We start from the raw sequence: 18,307 nt of genomic DNA, 5'->3' as shown, positions 1-18,307 counted from the left end.
GATAATGAGTGATTGGATGACGGACAAAACCAAGGTCACAAAAAGCCAGACAAACTCTTTGAAATTAAATAATTAATTAATTTATACTTACAAACACCAAAGATAGTAGGTAATTACTTGTGAAGTGGTAGGAACAATTAAGTATGAATTTACTAATTCTAATAAGAATATAGTATTTATTGGGGATAAGCAAGTGGCGTTAACCAAAAAAAATTCATTAAATTTTTCATTTATAGTCTAGGTTTAATCTTCGGGACCCTGAATTTATTAATGACCGTTACTTCTATATTTAGAGTTATTATATTATATTATGGTAAATGTACATTATAGCTTGTATCTTCTCTTTTCATCTCTTTTCACTTAACCTAGTGAACCTAAAGAATTCGAACAAGGACCTTGGAGTATTGTTCTTTCGTACATATACGAGCTTAGAAATCTTTTTTGAACTTTTTTGATAAAGTCTATTAAAGACAGCTATATAACAGATCCATATTCTACATGTGGTCTTACAAGCCCGTTGTATAGTTTTATTACTGTGTTTATTTGAAAATTCTTACTATTGCGTATCACAAAACCTAGAGCTATATAAGTCCTGCTCGTTATAATGGTTAAAATGTAAACTCCTAATTCCCTAAATAAACACCCAAATCGGTAACCTCAATTTCCCTCTTAAGAACAGTACTACACAGATAATAATACTATTCTGACATAAATCTGGAATTAAATAATTTATTTTTCAAATAAAACTTCCCAATATTTAGTTACATTTTATTTTCAATGAACAATTTAAAAATACTGTATACAGACTGTATATAGACATAACATCAGACACTAGCCTAAGTAATTTAAAATCATCAACCTAAAGCAAGCAGTTGCAATTCTTTACAACACTAGTTAAATCATTTATAAATAAAAGAAGGGGGCCTAAGTGGCTCTCCTGGGATATTCCAGAAGTAGCTAAGTATTCTTTTAACCACTTTTAGAATCTGGTTTTTTCCCTGCTAAGCATGATTTTAATAAATTAACAGCCTTTTGAGAGAAATTGTACAAGTCCGCAAGTTTTAAGAGCAACATATAATGGTCGACCCTATCAAACCCCTTAGCACAATCCAACCATATCCACATATGCCACATCCAACTGCTCCCTCTTTTGCCTCCCTCTATGGCCTGTAATGCATTCTCTGTAAAAACAACTTTAATTTGTTGTGGTTGATCTATCTATTCTAAAGGAAAACTATGTTGACTAGTTAAATTCGTGAGAGGCAATAAAACTCACGCTAATAAAGCACCCCAAAGATAACAGAACTTACTACGTCCACGTCGTTGTTTTCGAATGAATAAAATCACTCCAACCTGAAAATAGCCTTAACGTTAAATGGTTAAGAGTATATAAACATTTGTGCTTGATCCACCTGCTAAAGTATTTTTAAATGTTTAATTAAAATGAAAACATTAATAAACAGATATTTGTAATTGGACCTTAAGGTTAAGGATAACAAAGTTTGAAAAAATCATTATTAACGTAAAATTTATCACTTTTTTCGAATCCTCTACAAATTAAATAGGCGTTTTTATTTAACAAAAATTACTCTGACCTTGAAAAACGACCACAAGGTCAAAATTAACTTCACAAATACATGTCTCCCTCTGTCCTAAACAACTTTGCTCTCAAACGTTTTTCTGTATCTCGCTTACTTTCGGAGCAATTTGGGTGCATATATTAAAATAGCTCACCCTGATTTCCTTCTTCATCTAACTTGTCTGTCAAAGTTATTATATTTTTTAATTTTGTGATTATTTATTTCTATTGTATTTATAAATAAGTCTAATTTGTATCGTGATATGACCACCTTTTGCTTTGCTAAATTGGTTTGTCATTGTTAATATTTATTATTTGATTACATTAAAATCAATTCTTAATATTTAAGATTTTATGTTTCTTTAGTATTTATGTTGTTTTTTTTTTTGCTATATCTGTTGTTTACTCCCTGATTTGTAATTGGGATATCCTGTTAAGCAGTGTATATTAAATAAATAAATGTATTAAGGTTTCTTCCAAAAAAAAAATCCAAAAATATAATATAATAATTAATTTTATTAACTTCATATACTACAGTGTATAATACAAAAAATATTATATAATATGATTTTATTAACCGTACAAACGTTTTTTCGCGTATAGAAATACAAGAGGTTCACAATGCAATTATCTGATAATGCGATACTACGTTAGAATAAAATGAATCGTTTTGGGCGAAATTTTGACTGCAAATTAAATAGGAATGTAAAAAAAGCAACATTTTTAGAGGTCACAGTCACACACAATGGTCACTTCATAATATAAATGGCAGTTTTTCCAAAATTTTTGTGCGTTGTCAAACGTTTATTTATCCAACACTATTTACAAATTCATCTAAAAACGTGATGTAACTGATACGAGGGTAAAATTCCCCGAAATCGTGGCACAAAAAATGTTTTAATTACGAAAAAAAGCGATATTCGGTAGTTTTCACAACATTCCTAACACTTACAATAACTGTTTTTTAGTAAATACGTCGAACCAGTCGATTTTTTTTAACTTTAAATATAATAAGATATAAATATAATAATTTCAAAAAAAGTGTATACAAATAAATTAAAAATTAAAACAGCGTAAAGTATAGAACGACAGACAATCAAGACATAAAAAGTATAAAAAATAAATTCAAACTGTATTTTGTAAAAATAAAAAGAATGTTTACAAATGTTTCGGTTGGAAGGGGTTTTTGACAATAGCTTAGGCCATCGCATATTTTAGCAATATTTAAAAAATCGTTGTATATAGTTGGACTTTCAAGTGGTAGTACTACATGTGAAATAAAAAAAAAAGCTTCTATATAAATCAATAATTCTCTTTGAAGTTGTTAGCCACTTTGAAATACAAAACCTTGATCTAGTTAACTCTAAATAGCAATAAATTTTAATAAAACACATTACTTCTGACTATAATCGGCTATATTGTTTCTAGAACCGCAATCTTGTATGACATTATGTTTTTGAAAGTGGTAGACAATGGTAAAGTAGTAAATTCTAATTTTCGAACTTCCATTTTCTTTATTTAGGATGACGTATCTCCAATCATTATCAATTGTAAACAGATAACTTTTTTAATCGAAACGTCGTGCTAAATTTGAAATAAAGACAATGGAAGTTCAAAAATTATTTTACTATCGTATAACATTACTATGCCAGTAGAACTTTATTATTTACTGAATAGGGTTTTAGGATTGCACAGAGAAATATTTGGAACTGTTTTTATTTTTTAACATAAATGTCACATTTGTTGGTTTTTTATCTGATTGAAATAAGGATCAATCATAAATAGTTAATTTAATAATTCAATATTCAACTCATTAAATATCACGAAATAATAAAACTGAACCTAAAAATTATCCCGGATAATAATAATTATAACAAAAAGTTCAAGCGCACGTATTAACCTTAAATTATATTGTTATCCAAGTATTATGTATATTTATGGTAAAATGAATGGCTTTGAATTTGAATTGAGTTAAAACAGTCTTGAAGTAGCTTAATTCACACGTAAGGTAATATGGCAAATAGTGAATATTGAAACATTATTTATGTTTTTTCTGCGATAAGAAATGTGTGGTTGAAAATTAGTATGGAAACTACTTATATGAATTCTGTCTTATGATATTTTAGTTTATCAATATACCGTTATTTTTCATGTGGTAGGTACAAGATTTAAAGCAAAGTATAAAATTCGTACTGTAAAGCATGGAAGAGGGAAATGTAATGAGCTGGAGATGTTTTTCTCGATATGGAACAGGGTTAATCATTTAAGTGTAGGGTAAAATAGACGGCTTTCAATACAAAGAAATATTGAAAACCGGCGAATATTTCAACAGATCTTCTTCCCAGATAATAAAAGATTGGTTTGACGAGGAAAACATAACTGTACTTGAATGGCTATCTAAATTTCCAAACTTAAATCCCATTCTGATGCTAAAAATGAACAGCATTTGTTTAATATCATACAATTAGAGTGGTCGCAAATTCTCCTAGAAACTCTCCAAAAAATTGGTTGACTATGCCTAGAAGGCTAAAAGTGTTTATCATTATGTTCACAACTTGTTTTTTTAATAATAAGTAATTTCCATACTTATTTTCAACTTTTACATGAAAATTCCTTGTTATTCAAAGGTAGAAATCTAAACAAAAAAATGTTGTTTAAAAAATAAACAACTCAAATTCTAAATAGGTGTAAGGGCCAAATAGGACTTATCCACCATCATCATAAAAAGTTTCTATATTTTTTCCACTACTGTATCTTAATGTGCATGGAAATATTTATCCTAATTTTATTAAGAATCAAACAGTTTCAAAGGCTATAGGAATACTAGGTAAGTGATATGAAGAAATCAGAGTGCTTAAGTATGTACCAACAAAAAAAATTTAATATGGTTACATTGTTGTGATAATGATCGAATTATTTTGTCTCTTTTAATTCTAAATTCGATTGATAAATTTATATATTTCTTTACTAAATACAATAAATTAAATTTAGTGCCTCCAGGAATAGAAAACATGTATCAATTTGTATTTTATAATGAAACTGCCATGCAGCATGTTGCACTAATTAAAATATAAAGTATATTTTATTTGCCATTAGATAAATTAATCAAAGTTTGTAAATTTTAGTTTCAATAAACTAAATCTCGTTAAAGTACCCAGTTTTGAGAAGTTTAATTTTCATTTAACTTTCACTGTCTTATAACGAAATTCAACTTCCTATTTTTAGGAATGAAACTCAAATGACATATTAAATTGAAATTAAGTCAAAGTAAGTGTAGTCAATATTACTACCTTATCAGAAACACTTAGTAGTGTTAATTAACATTTATTAATATCAACTGTGTTTTAGAGCTAATTTTCTTGTGAATGCCACAAGGTATACATTCACCAAAATAAATAATTAGTTAAATACAAAGTTTCATATTCAAAAGTTATATAACAATCAATTAGAAAACAAACATCAAATATCCAAATTTAATTAAACCCTTAGAAGTTTATGTCAGAGCTCATAAATCATCTCGTCCAACAAAACACGCGGTCCGCCCAGCTTCTTCTCAAAAACCCCCCTCCAAACCATAATTATTGCAAGAAACCGTCCTAAAAGGACCCTTCTCCAACTTCCTGATTAATCTATCTCATCCGCCACCTCCCATACCTACTAATGGTAATGCAACTCCAAGGTATTACACAACCAGTCGGTTTGGGGGTGGGCCATGCCTCAGTAGGCCGAAGCCTCCTTATACTCGCTTCCGTCCATGGTGAAAAAGTCCTCCAGCTTCCACTGAAGGGTCTCGAAGGTCGGTCTGCGCAATGGGTCACGGTGCCAACATTCGAGCATAATCTCGTAGAGGCGCTGAGGACAGTTGGGAGGCGTCGGCATTCGGTATCCGTGCTCCACCTGGTGGAGTACCTCGGCGTTAGTCATGCCGGGGTAAGGTATCCGACCGAAGGTAACTAATTCGGTAAGGAGAATACCGAAGGACCATACGTCTGATTTTATTGAGAATTTACTGTAGTTGGCTGCTTCCGGTGCGGTCCATTTGATCGGGAATCTCGCGCCTACCCTCGCTTCATATTCGTCTTCCTAAAAGAAAAAAAAATCTGTTAGATATAAGGCTAATTATGTTTGTATAATAATATATATTTTTATTTATGTTTTTTTTACATAAGGCTGTTTAAAGTCCTATGGTTGGAACCTTTAGACCAGTGTTACTCAAACTTTTTTCGTGACGGAACCCTAAACTCTAAACTAAAAGCAAAAGCAGTTATTGTGAATTGTTTATTAATAATCATACAAAAAAAGATAGATAGAGTAAGTAGTGAGTTAGTAAGCAAATGATAACACTAAGTTCATTTAATGCGAGGCATGTAATTGTTTTTAATTCCTCATCAACTGGGTAATGTCAGGCTTGATAAAAGAAAGTTGAATTCTCATGTATTGTTCGGCATCCAATCTATTGCGGTATTTTGTTTTTGTAGCTGTATATGCTGAAAATCCCGTTTCACACAAATACGTTGTTGGGAACGGCAGAAGAACATTCAAAGCTTCTGTGGCAAGTTGTGGATATTCATCACGAACCCTGCACCAAAAATCATTTAGTGAAATTGTTTTGAAAAGGATTCCATGCTTGTATCCGATGTCATTTCTAGAAATGATTCATAGATCTGATTTGACATATTTTCAGGCTTCTGCAATTTAGATGAAAAAGGATTTTGAATCCATGAGTTTATTTTCAATTTTGTATTCTGTTCTTCAAGAAAGTAAGATTCAAAAGTCCCTTGCAGATCATTGAGATATTGCACCAATTCAAAAAATATTTCATTTTGAAATATTTCTGTATCACTAAGACTATGGTGACTAAGGAACTCACTTAGCAATGGAAAGCTTTCGATTTCTCTATTACCAAAACAAGTAATCCAAAAATCTAATTTTCTTTTAAAGGTAGTTATTTTGTTGTTAGCATTGAAAACTGTTCTCTGTTTTCCTTGTAGTGACAGGTTTAATTGGTTAAGTTTTCCAAACATGTCTGCTAAAGATGCTAGTCTAAATAACCAGCCTTTATCAGACAAACAATCGGGATTGTAGTGGACGTGACTTGACAAAATTAATAATTTTTACTGGCTCATCAATTTTAGATTTGGTGGCATTTTCTTAACCGCGAGTGATTGTCTATGCAGGATGCAGTGGCTGGAACTACAATTTGGCGCTTTCATTTTTATTCGTGATATTGCTCCTGCTGTTATGACACATCACTGCCTTGGCTCCATCGAGTTGGTTTTCTTAAAAAAATATGTTAATCGTGTTAAAAATTTCTACTCCGGTTGTGTTAGTAGGCAGCGATCTGCGATGAGCACATAAGCAAGTCTTCGTCCAGTGAATGTTTATATGTATATCGGACAATTACTAGCAAGATATCCAGTCCAGCAACATCAGTCGACTCATCCATTTGCAAGACGAATTTGTTATTTTGAAGCCGAGAAATCAGTTCGTTCGATATCCCCAATTCGTCGCGTAACTGTATCGTTCAAAGCGGCACTGTAGAAAGATGCTTTACAGATTTTTCGTCGAGCATATACTTTGTTATTTCTACCACACATGGTTTTATTAGCTTTTCAGCGATAGTGTGCGCTTCTCCTGCTTGGGCAATGCGGTAACTAACCAAATACGATGCCTCCGTGGCCTTTTCATTCACAGTCTGAGTCGCATACGTCATAGTTTTTTGGCTTCCTAATAATTGTTCTTTTTTACGTAGAAAAAAATCTTTACTTTTGTTTTTGAAGGCGGGATGTACAGTTTATAAATGTCGGCGCATCTTAGCAGGTACCATCGAACTATTAGGAAGGAGTTTTCTGCACAACATACAAAGAGGTGAGCCGTTGGAATCAACAAATCCGAGATTAATGTATGATTCGTCATACTTTCGTTTTTTCACCTTCAGTGTGTCATTAGATGTTTTACTACTTGAACTTGAAACCATAAAACTAGAACTTGACGCAGTTATATCACCTTGATTTGAATTTAACGCATCATCCAAGCGAACCACATTTTTTCCAACACCTTTAAGCCAGCGCTCCATTCTTCTTTAACACTAATTTGATTTGTCAATCTTACGACAAATAGTATCTCTTGACGCACGAAGTACAAGATTTTACAACCACTACGAACAACAACAAGACTGAGCGCGGTGTGAGTAAATTTTGCGGTACGTTGCTTGATTAATAATTCCCCTTTATATTATACCAGCAACTATCGAATCATCTCGAATTCCTCGGAAACTTCGGAGAGCCAGACGATTTTCTCCGAAGTACGCGTCGACGCACGAGCACGAGAAACAGCGCGACGAACCGAGATCATTCGATTGCTTATAGTCCGGGGGCGAATGGTGGCGTACGAGTAACGCTGTAACATTTCGATGTGATCGGGCATTTACTTAATAATACATATATTAAATTTTCGTATATGTACCAGTAACACTTATAAGTAGGCGTTTCGTTTTGGTTGTTTATTTTTATCTTAGGTAACTTTATTCTTATAGGGTCCACTTTAATACATGCATTCATTTATTATGACTGCTGGCGGAGCCCTACCGGATGTTTCGCGGAGCACGCGAAAGTTTGTACTTTGAGTAACGCTGCCTTAGACTATAAAAAGCCTGATATGTGACACTCAAATCACGAAACAGTGTCAAGAATAAATCAAGAGTATTGGTTAATGGTAGTAAAACTGTTTTGTGATTCAAGGCATTTTATTTTTTTTATCTACATCACTCCACAGATTTACATCCAGTTATTGAGTATGCAGGAAAAAGACAATAAAAAATATTAATGATGTAACTCAAAAATTATCGATACAAAAAAAGAGCTCTCCATAAAAAAGATTTAAATTAGAAAAAATTACCATTGTATAAAATAAAAGAATATTTGTGATTAAAAAAGTATACTTTTTTAATAGCTGCAACACTACTGTTAAAAATGTCACGGTGATCTTGGACTGAATTATACAGGGTGTCCCGGAAAATGTCGGAAATTTCTCGGATTCAGTTAGAAAATAAAAAAATAATATGGAACTTTCCTATAAAAAAAAACCTATAGGCCCTCCCTACGAAGATATGGCCCCTTAACGACGCCACTGGAAATCGGTTTTTCTTAAATAACTTTTGAAGTACCTACTTAGTTTAACTCGATAAAAATATTACTTCAACACTACTAAAGACCTCTACCTCTTAAAACGGAGCCTTAAAACACATTTAACTTGTTTATTTTACAAGGGGCGGACTAAGTTGCACATAATAATGCTTAAATTTTTAACTCCCTGTATGATAAAGACTCAGACTTAGGAAAAGGCACTCTTGTTCATTATCGATAAAATGAACCGTTTTGGAGAAAAAAAAAAATTAAGGATCACTGTTTTATTTTAATTAAAAAGAACCATGATACGTTTTTTTTTCAGCGATGCGACAGTTATTCAACAAGAGAGAAGTTCCATTTTAAGTTGTTTAATCTGAATTATCATAGTTACAGTATCTACATATATGTCTTGATCATTACAAATGGCTAATTGAGCATGCGTGGAAGCAACTTATAAATTTAGAAAAAAATCTGCAAACGCATTGGGTGTTGTTTGAGAATCAGACAACAGTGTTCCTTTCATCGTTTGAGGTAACAAGTTCTTGTTTTGTGAACTTTGAATAAACTTCCAAAAGTTATTAGGTGAAGATACTAAATTATTTTCTAAATTAATACAGTACTGCTTATGGGATAGATCAATATCTTTCTTTAATTTGCACCGGAATTTTTGAAATAATTTAGTTATTATAACGTTTATATTTTTTCAACAAGTTATATTTTTGTTTTATTATTTTATAATTTCTACGGAGAACCAGGGCGGATAAAATCTTCTTCGTCTTGCGATTTTAGGAATAAAGCTATCAAGTCAGTGATAAACCCTATCATAGAATAACTTCATACCAGTGTTAATATCACCAATAGATTCTAAAAAATTCCAATCAATATTAAGAAAGCTGTCCTATAAATATCTAAGGTCAGCCTTTTTATAGTCATAAAAGACATTATCAATTTTACCGCTATTTATTTTTTATCTAAATTGTTTTTGAACTTAATCAATAAGGATGGAGGAATACCCTTCTCCTCAATTAAAAAATTGTGAAATTTTTGCAATGTGTAAAAGTCACATCTACACATGATAACAAGATCTAAGAGCCTCTCTTGGATATTTTTAACTATATTTATTTGCTTCCAGTCCAGTAGTGAAGAAATGTAATCAAAAATGTTCTGAAAAACCTCGGAATGTAAATTAGTATATTACAGAGATTACAACGACTAAATAAGTCTTTTTACACACTAGGGTTTATGTTTTGACTTTTTTTTACCGTAAAGTCGTTTAAGTGCGTAAAGTAATTTGATATTTTTGATTTTTTTATTGTTTTCTTTGGTAGTAGAAAATAAAAAAAAGAAAAATTTGTATGTAACAAGTGTATAAAATGGTTTTTTTTTTATTCATGGGAGTTGACAAGTTTTCCATTCATCAAAAAGGGATTATTTTACACACTTGTTACATAAATAACTATTTTATGCCTAGAATGCCTCAACTATACTACTAATATACTATATATATATAAGACAGGCAGACATGAAAAATGTGAAAATTATATTTTTACCGCCAAACACAACTTCAGTTTGTCAGCCCTTGGATCAAGGTATTATACAGAACTTTAAATTTTATTATCGGCATTTGATTTTAAAACATATTTTAACAAAAATTGGCGATGTCCAAAGCTTATCTGAGCTTACAAAGTCTATTATTGTGTTAGAAGCTTTGTATTTTATAAAAACAGCATGGGATAAAGTAAATTCCTCTACAATTAAGAACTATTTTGGCAAAGCTGGATTCAGAAAAAGTGGATGTAGCTCAGAATTTGCTGAGCAAAATTATTGCGATGCTGAAGACGATCTGCCCTTAGCGACACTTGCTCAGTTACTGCGACATGCCAAACGTTTAGGAATAGCAGACCCCCAGAAAGTAGGTAATTTCCTGGCCTTAGACAATAACATAACAACAGAAGAAAATGCCATTGACAACTTTTCGAATTTGGATATAGAAAGCCCAGGTCAACTTGAATATGGTAGTCCAAACGACTCAGAAGAAGAAGTGGAACTGGTGGATTCACTAAGAGGTTGAAAAACTATAAATTCATATGGGGAAGCTCTAAATCATATTTATATATTGAAAAAATTTGCTAAAGATGATTTCACTGCATTTCAACATTTAAAAAATTTAGAAAGTTATTACGAAAATTGTCTCCTTCAGCAAAAGATGGTGAAATTTCGTCAGATAAACATTTTAAACTTTTTTCAAAAAGCTAAAGAATAATATTCTTTTTTTTAATTCTCGTACCATGTCTTGAAGCATTTATGTTATTGTATGCGTATACGTACAGATAGCATAAATACATACTTTAAAAATGTGGCGAGTTTCTGTTTCATTTTCCTCATGATTATGTATTACCTCATTTCCTCATGATTATATACCCCGTTATTTATACTCTATACTCACATACTCTCTTTTAAACGGACACCTCCCATAAACGGACAAAAGTTACGGAACCGTGAGTGTCCGCTTATGGGAGCTTTCACTGTATATACCAGTTTTCCGTTGTTTTAAACCTTTGTACATCAGTCCATGTGTTTTGCGTTTCTCTTTATGTGGTGTGTTTTTCTGTGTACTCTTTGACAAATTTTTGTCAAATTTGTTTATATTAGGTCACTTAATATTTAACTATAATCTTTTAATTGTTGTCACAGAGCGGCTCTGAAGATGGTCTAACAGACTGAAAGCGCTTAGCGGATTTGAATTCAAAATTACACTGACATACAAAACGTTGTTTTATTCGTGTATTTTTTTTTTAAATGCCGATTTACCTCCTAAGAAATATGTTCAAATTAGAAACCATTTTTACCACTTACAAGTGGCCTTGTATACTAACGATGTACTAATAGAGCGAAAAATCTAATGAAGCATGACTGAACAAAGTTTAAACACTAATTAAACCATACAATTAAGACTATAAGAGATAAGACCTTTATCCCTATTTAGTAATGGTTTTTTGATTTTTGAACATTACTAAACTTTCGTATGAAATGTGTTAAAGGTAAATTATTAAAAGTAATTGTTCCATTACTAAAAGTCACCCCTGTATATGGTTTTTTTTAAATTTCATAAAGAATCACTGCCTTAAATGAAAGGTGCATGGCTTAATTCACACTCTGCAGCTCCTGAGAAAAATTGAAAATCAAAACTCACCTTGATGAGCCGAGCCAAACCGAAATCAGCAATTTTAACGATATTACTGTCAGCAACCAATACATTTCTTGCAGCTAAATCCCTGTGGATGTAGTTCTGGTTTTCTAAGTAGGCCATACCAGCCGCAATCTGGGCAGCCATGTCAATCAGCTGTTGGAGCTTTAATACTGTAAACACATATATCAGTTGCAAATGTATACTAAAAATGCGCTTTAAATACCTTTGCCCTTTCCTTGCAAAAATTCTAAGAGAGAACCATTCTTCATCAATTCGGTTATAATGTAAATCGGTTCCTCCACAGTACAGACTGCATAGAGCTGGATTAGTTTGGGATGTCGCAGTTTTTTCATTATTTGAGCTTCTGCCAGGAAATCCTGCAAATACACTAATATTAATCCAGAAACTAGACAACACACTTTTTTACGTACCTTAGGATCCATACTTCCAGGCCGTAAAGTTTTTATAGCGACCGGCGTGGTGTTGTTCCACATTCCTTCCCAAACTTCTCCAAATTGTCCATGTCCAAGCTTCCGGACGAATTTCAATGATGTTCGTTCGATCTCCCATTGGTCGCGGGTCCTATGAGACAGCCCTTCCGGTTGGGGTTTCTCCACTTGAACACATGGTTTGCATAAGTTCACGCACAGGCCGTCTGCGTCGTTGCTATAATGTTCTACCAGCTCTTGCAAGTTCCTAAAGGTCGTTCTTCGGGCTATGAAAAATCCACCCTCGTCGAGTTTTCGGATACGATAGTGTTTTACTGTGTCTCCGTCTCTTACTTAATAAGAAAAAATAAACATTAGTATCATTATTATATGATTTCGAGATATTCGTTTTCTCAAATACGACAAAAAATGTGCTGGCAGGGAAATGTTTATGTGAAATATTTTACGTTACCTCAGTTTGTAAGCGTGGTTAATTTTTCTTGTTAAATATAGGTCACAAAACTTATTCGATTCCAAAAAAAACGAAGACGATCGATTAATATATTTTGATCGACTAGTCGATCTCCATGAGATCATCCTCAGAATTCTAAAAGATACACGAAAACACAAATAAAATCATAAATTTTGGCATAGTTACAAAGGTTGAATTTTCACATGCAGTAAAAGTAATAATTTATGCTCAATTAAAAAAGTTCTCTTCAATCTAACTTAAACAATAATAGAAAGAATGAGAGGTGAATAATTGGTCAATAAAAGTTTTTAATCAGTAAAAGAATCTTCGTTTTCTTAGTTTTGAACTTTGACATAAAGAATTTATAATGGGAACGTGTTTTAAGTGTCAGAAATCCTGGGCCTACGTCGATGTTAGGATCGGACTATTAAAGACCTTTTATAGTTCGATCAAATTATCGTATTGTCTGTATTTCTGAGAAGGCTGTTTAAATACCAGTAAGCAAATAGGTTACATACAAATGGCTCCTGAAAATTTACAGAATAAGATCAATGATCTAGATGAGAATTCTGTCAACATGAAAGGGTATATTAAATGACTTCAGTTCAACATTGATCCACAAGCCTTTTCAAGTGCAGCCAATTTAATGAAGAAAGAGAATGACTTGATCAAGACCACAGAAACGCTAACAAAAATTGAAAAGGAAAATTTAGCCATTAGCAAAAGTGAGAATAAACAAATGTCAGCGGAATAGAAGGAAAAGGAAAATAATATAATTAGTTCTGGCTTAAGACGGGGGAACCCTTTGGATCCCTCTGAGCCTCTCAAAACTGTTTTTAGACGAATTCCTAAGAATTCGAATAATAGAGAAAATTTCCCTATCACAATATGGAAAAGGGTTCGTTATTTAGAAAGAGGAAAGAATTGGAAAATATAACTGAGGAGTCCTGTAGGCTTTAGGGTAGAGCCATTTATTTTAATGAGGACCTTACTTTTCTTACTTTTCAAGCTTGTGATTATAACGTGTGACGCCAGGAAGCAAAAGCGCATTGAAAGTGCCTATACTTTTAATGGCTCAGTATATATTAATAAATCTTCTACGTGAGGTGTAATTAAAATTTTAAACAAAGGTATCCTTAGGGATCTTTGAATGCTGTGTTCATAAAATTCTGCATATGAATATTTATTGAGTGGTTTTGTAATTGTGAATTGGGTTTATTAAATAAACAATTATTAACTTCTTTTCTGAGCTCAGTAAAAAATCAAATTGAGAAGTAAAGACTTTTTTATAAAATATATCTACAATTGTATCAATACTTTTATTTATTTTATTTAGAACCCGTTCTAATGCAGGATACTGGTCACAAGTAACTAAAGGGTCGCTTTTCAGTACATTTAAATACTTGAAAAGCACAAATTAAAATTAAATCGGATGCATTCTCAATGAAATTTTGTTAAGAAATTGAAAAAAAAAATCATAATAAAAAAAAGGCCTGTTACACGATTGCTATGACCTTTGGTGTATTTTTTAAATATGTATTTAATTAAAAAAAATCTTACCAGACAAAGAGTAGTCATTGTGCCTGCTTTCCGAGTCACGAATCAAGAAAGCTCCATGTTCGTTTTCCGGTAGTAGCAGCTTCTTCTCTGCTTCAATTCGTTTTATTTTATTAAAATACCATCTAAAACAAACATAATTTATTAGATTGTGTCGAGGATAAATGGAATTTAAATTACAACTTATAGAAACTAGGCTATACGAGTAGGCTAGACAATGCAAAAATTAAAGTCGCTTGGCATTCATTCTCAAAGTATTGCAACCCTGACAAACTAATTTTTTTTAGAAAAATTAACATGCAGAATCGGTCAATAGTAAGTGAATCGATTTTGTAACAAATGTACGTGCTAAATTAACAAATTCCTTTGTCAATGATCATATAAGTGTTTTGTAATAATTTCATTTATAAAATTCCTAATTACAATAGGTGAATGTCCAATTGGTAAAGTTTAACAATTACTTTTATGAGACCGATCCTTTGGAGGACGCATCTTACTTTGAATAAGATAATAAAATAGTATTCCGCCTTTTTCCACATTGGCTGCAGTCCCATTCTAAGCCATACGGACAAGAGTAGCTCTCGAAAAATGGTTCAAGCATTACCATGGCCACAAAATTAGTTTATCACAACCCATTTGAAAAATAATGTTAAAGTGTGATCGTTAAAAAGCAACTAAATAATGATTTATGATAAAGGAAGTCCGTTATCTGGAATATTTCAAAAGTCGGTTTTGCCTTTGATTTTTTCGATTAGGTGTCAATCAAATCATCATTATAAAAATTCTGAGATATACTTATCGTTTATAAAATAACAAAATGAGAGAACATAAACTTATGTATATACGTTGTATTAATAAAAATATTATAGCCAGTTTGATCACAATCAAATCATAAACCAAGCGATACCAAATCGGTCAAGCACTTCCAAGTATCGTTGAAAAACCAAATTAGGTCATAATGGCCTCCATAATGGTGCCCAAACACCTTTAAAGTTACACGACGCACTTTTTTTTAATTTGTTTTCGTTACGTATAATCTGACAATAAAGAATGACTGTACGAAGTCAAGTATTCGAAGACACCAAGTCAGAGGGGTTCTCAGAAACGAAGATTCCGTTTGCTCGTTTGGAATTTTTGATTTGTTCTTGGGAATTTGGGTTGGGTTTTAGATGAGATTCGGAAAGAGTGTTGCAACGTATTATCGCACATTGTACAAGGCCGTTCATTTCACAATGATTTAAAATTTGCTTGTCTATTTTTCTAGTGAATTGAATCGATTGAACAAGGCAACGGTACAAACTGATAAATTAATAAATTTTTTCTGTTGAGCAATTTTTGTGGCAAAAATGTTTCCGTGAAAGAATGATTGCCAAACTCCTACTTGATATGATTCTCCATCGTGTTCATATTTTAGCACGCAATCTTATGTTAAATACGGGTATTTTAATTATTCCGTATATGTTCGCGTAATCGCTTATGTTTAAATGTATTTTTAAATAAATAGTTTTGTACCATAACAGGAATTACTTTAATGTGGGTTATTTTTATTCAATTTAAACAAAAACGATAATCAACATCCACCCGGTTTGTCCGTAACCGATATTCTCCCAGACCAAAATACTCGTCATCCATGCGGTTTAGCTGATAAAGGTTTCGGATCACAGAAATCCGCGTTAAAGCAATTTGTGGTGTACACTGTATAAGACATCCAAACCTCGAAAATGATTTATTACACATCTTTGATTATTATTAAATTTAACAAACTTCGCTACAGAATTATAAATTCCAAATATTATGATACACCAATTATTCACAGTAATTTTTCAAGATATATGAAAAACACTTTTAAAGTTAAAACAAACAGTACAAAATATAAAGCGATACATGTCAAACCGGTTAAGTTGTTACGTTTTAAAATTGCTAAAACTAAAGGTTATATTTCTTATAAAAATAATTGCATATTATTAGACTTTAAAATGTAAAGATTCAATAAAAATTACAAATTCCTACTAGTAACACCCTCTTGAGTAACCGAGATAAGTTAAGGTGAAATCCAGTTCTTGTCTGTTCCTTGTTACAGTTTTCTTCACATTCTGAATATTGTACTACATCTTTCCTTGTTTTGACATAACCGCCATTTTTATAGTGGTTGTGTCCTTTTGATGTTGGTCACTCTGAACATTTTCAGTGTTGCCAACAAAAAATATATTAAATAACGGTAAGTAATGAAATTGAGAACGCTGACGTTTCACGAACAAAATTTATTTTTTTTATTAATATTGGTTATAAATCATCATTGGGATTCCAAAATAACGCACTAAAATCTCGACAGAATCACTCGATATGACTGATTCTAAATAACATTGTCAATTGTGAGTATAGCGGATTGGCTAGTTTTTGGCGATTTGTAAAGACACGAAAAATACTCAGACTTAATAACGCAACTATCTTATCGCATCTATTCTTAACTAAATGTAACTTTTTACTTTGTTTTTTTAAACATAACCTCCCAAAAACTTTGTTTTATTTTCCTACAAACTGGTACATCTGAAATTGGAGTGACCAACATCGAAAGGACACAATCACGGAAAATGGCGGCCACCTAGCAGTGGTCATTTACTTAGGTATATTTGTCAGTTCGTGGCTCTTTCACTTCCGCGTCATCCTTCACTCAGTCAACACGTGGTCGTTCTATTCCTTTCCTATCCTTCGGATTCCTTTCCTAAACCCTTTCCTACCCCTTGCCGTTGGATATAACGTGCCTTTAAGAAGTACATTTAGTGAAAGTATCAAGCCCACTTCCGCGTCATCCTGCACTCAGTCAACATGTGGTCGTTCTTTCCTTTCCTATCCTTTGGAACCCTTCCTAGACCCTTTCCTGCCCTTGCCCTTTGCCAGTGGTAGCTGAACCTATTCACGCCGGTAGCCAGGCCGGATGATGCCGGATGCATCGTAGAGGAGGCGTCACCGTGCATTTCAGTATTAACAATTGTGAAAATATCGATTCGGGGAATAGGGTACATACCCGACAGTTTTCCCGAATCTCCAAATCGTGCTGGCAGATTGCCTCGTAGCAGAAGCCATTAAAACCACAAACCAAACCAAACCAAGTTCGTGGCTTTGGCCATGCGGTTTATTGATAGTTGTGATTAGTGACAGGCCTGAAGTAGTATTGATTATGGAACTTTTAATTACCAATCAGATCTTTTGATACTTTTCACATGTTTTGTACATAATTTCGTATATGAGTTTTGAGAAGTTTCGCAAGTCTTAACTTTGTACCCATTTTTTTAAGAGGGGTCCATTGTTTTAGAGTTTCTCTAGTATGGGACAATTTTGGAGGAACTAATTTGTATGTGAAACTTGGTTCTATGGGGTCCCACTTAAATTTTGCAATTCCTAATGTGGATTTGATTGTAGCAGACATCTACTCTGGCTTGCTACTAGAGTGTGGAGTGTGGTCAAAGAGGTGAAGCTCGGAAACCTGCAGTTGTTTCCTTGTTGGTGTCTTTGGAGTCTGAAATTTTGCCTGCTGTGTGCTGAGAGCTAAGTATCTTGATATGAATACATGTTTATTTTACCACTTAAAGAACTTATATTTAACGAGTCATTGGAGAGTTGAACTTTGTGGCTTATTATTTAAAATTGTATTTATTTCCTGGTCAATCTTGTAATATCTTGCTGTTCCACACCAACACAGAGTTCAACCTCACATTGTTTCATATCTTATCATTGAAAACCTTTTATTATTATTTATATTTACCTACATATTGATTATTTGCATTTATGAATTTATTGATTTGTATCACCTGGTATATTATGACTATTTGTAACAAGTAACTCCTGTAAGGTAAAACGCATCCGGCTATACGTAGTACTACGAGTAATGCTTGAGTTTTGCATTAGTATACACAGTTTCAGATATCCTAAGATTATTTTTTTAAATATGAATAT

General features: G+C 32.5%; 1 protein-coding gene across 1 annotated transcript in view; it reads right to left on the bottom strand.

The window, feature by feature from the left end:
- Positions 1-2,075: 2,075 nt before the first annotated feature.
- Positions 2,076-18,307, bottom strand: part of LOC126739337 (tyrosine-protein kinase Src42A-like) — a 64,964-nt gene continuing 48,732 nt past the window's right edge. Inside the window, exons 3-7 of the mRNA XM_050444978.1 lie at positions 14,357-14,478; positions 12,328-12,677; positions 12,120-12,273; positions 11,900-12,066; positions 2,076-5,662 (exon numbers count right to left, since the gene is read on the bottom strand). Coding sequence (XP_050300935.1) covers positions 5,297-5,662; positions 11,900-12,066; positions 12,120-12,273; positions 12,328-12,677; positions 14,357-14,478 — 1,159 coding nt within the window. The 3' untranslated portion in view covers positions 2,076-5,296. The remainder of the gene's footprint in view (positions 5,663-11,899; positions 12,067-12,119; positions 12,274-12,327; positions 12,678-14,356; positions 14,479-18,307) is intronic.

Source organism: Anthonomus grandis, chromosome 8 (assembly GCF_022605725.1).
Source record: "Anthonomus grandis grandis chromosome 8, icAntGran1.3, whole genome shotgun sequence".
Lineage (NCBI taxonomy): Eukaryota > Metazoa > Arthropoda > Insecta > Coleoptera > Curculionidae > Anthonomus > Anthonomus grandis.
The sequence above is the reverse complement of the archived record's forward strand: the minus strand, read 5'-3'. Positions and strand labels throughout refer to the sequence as shown.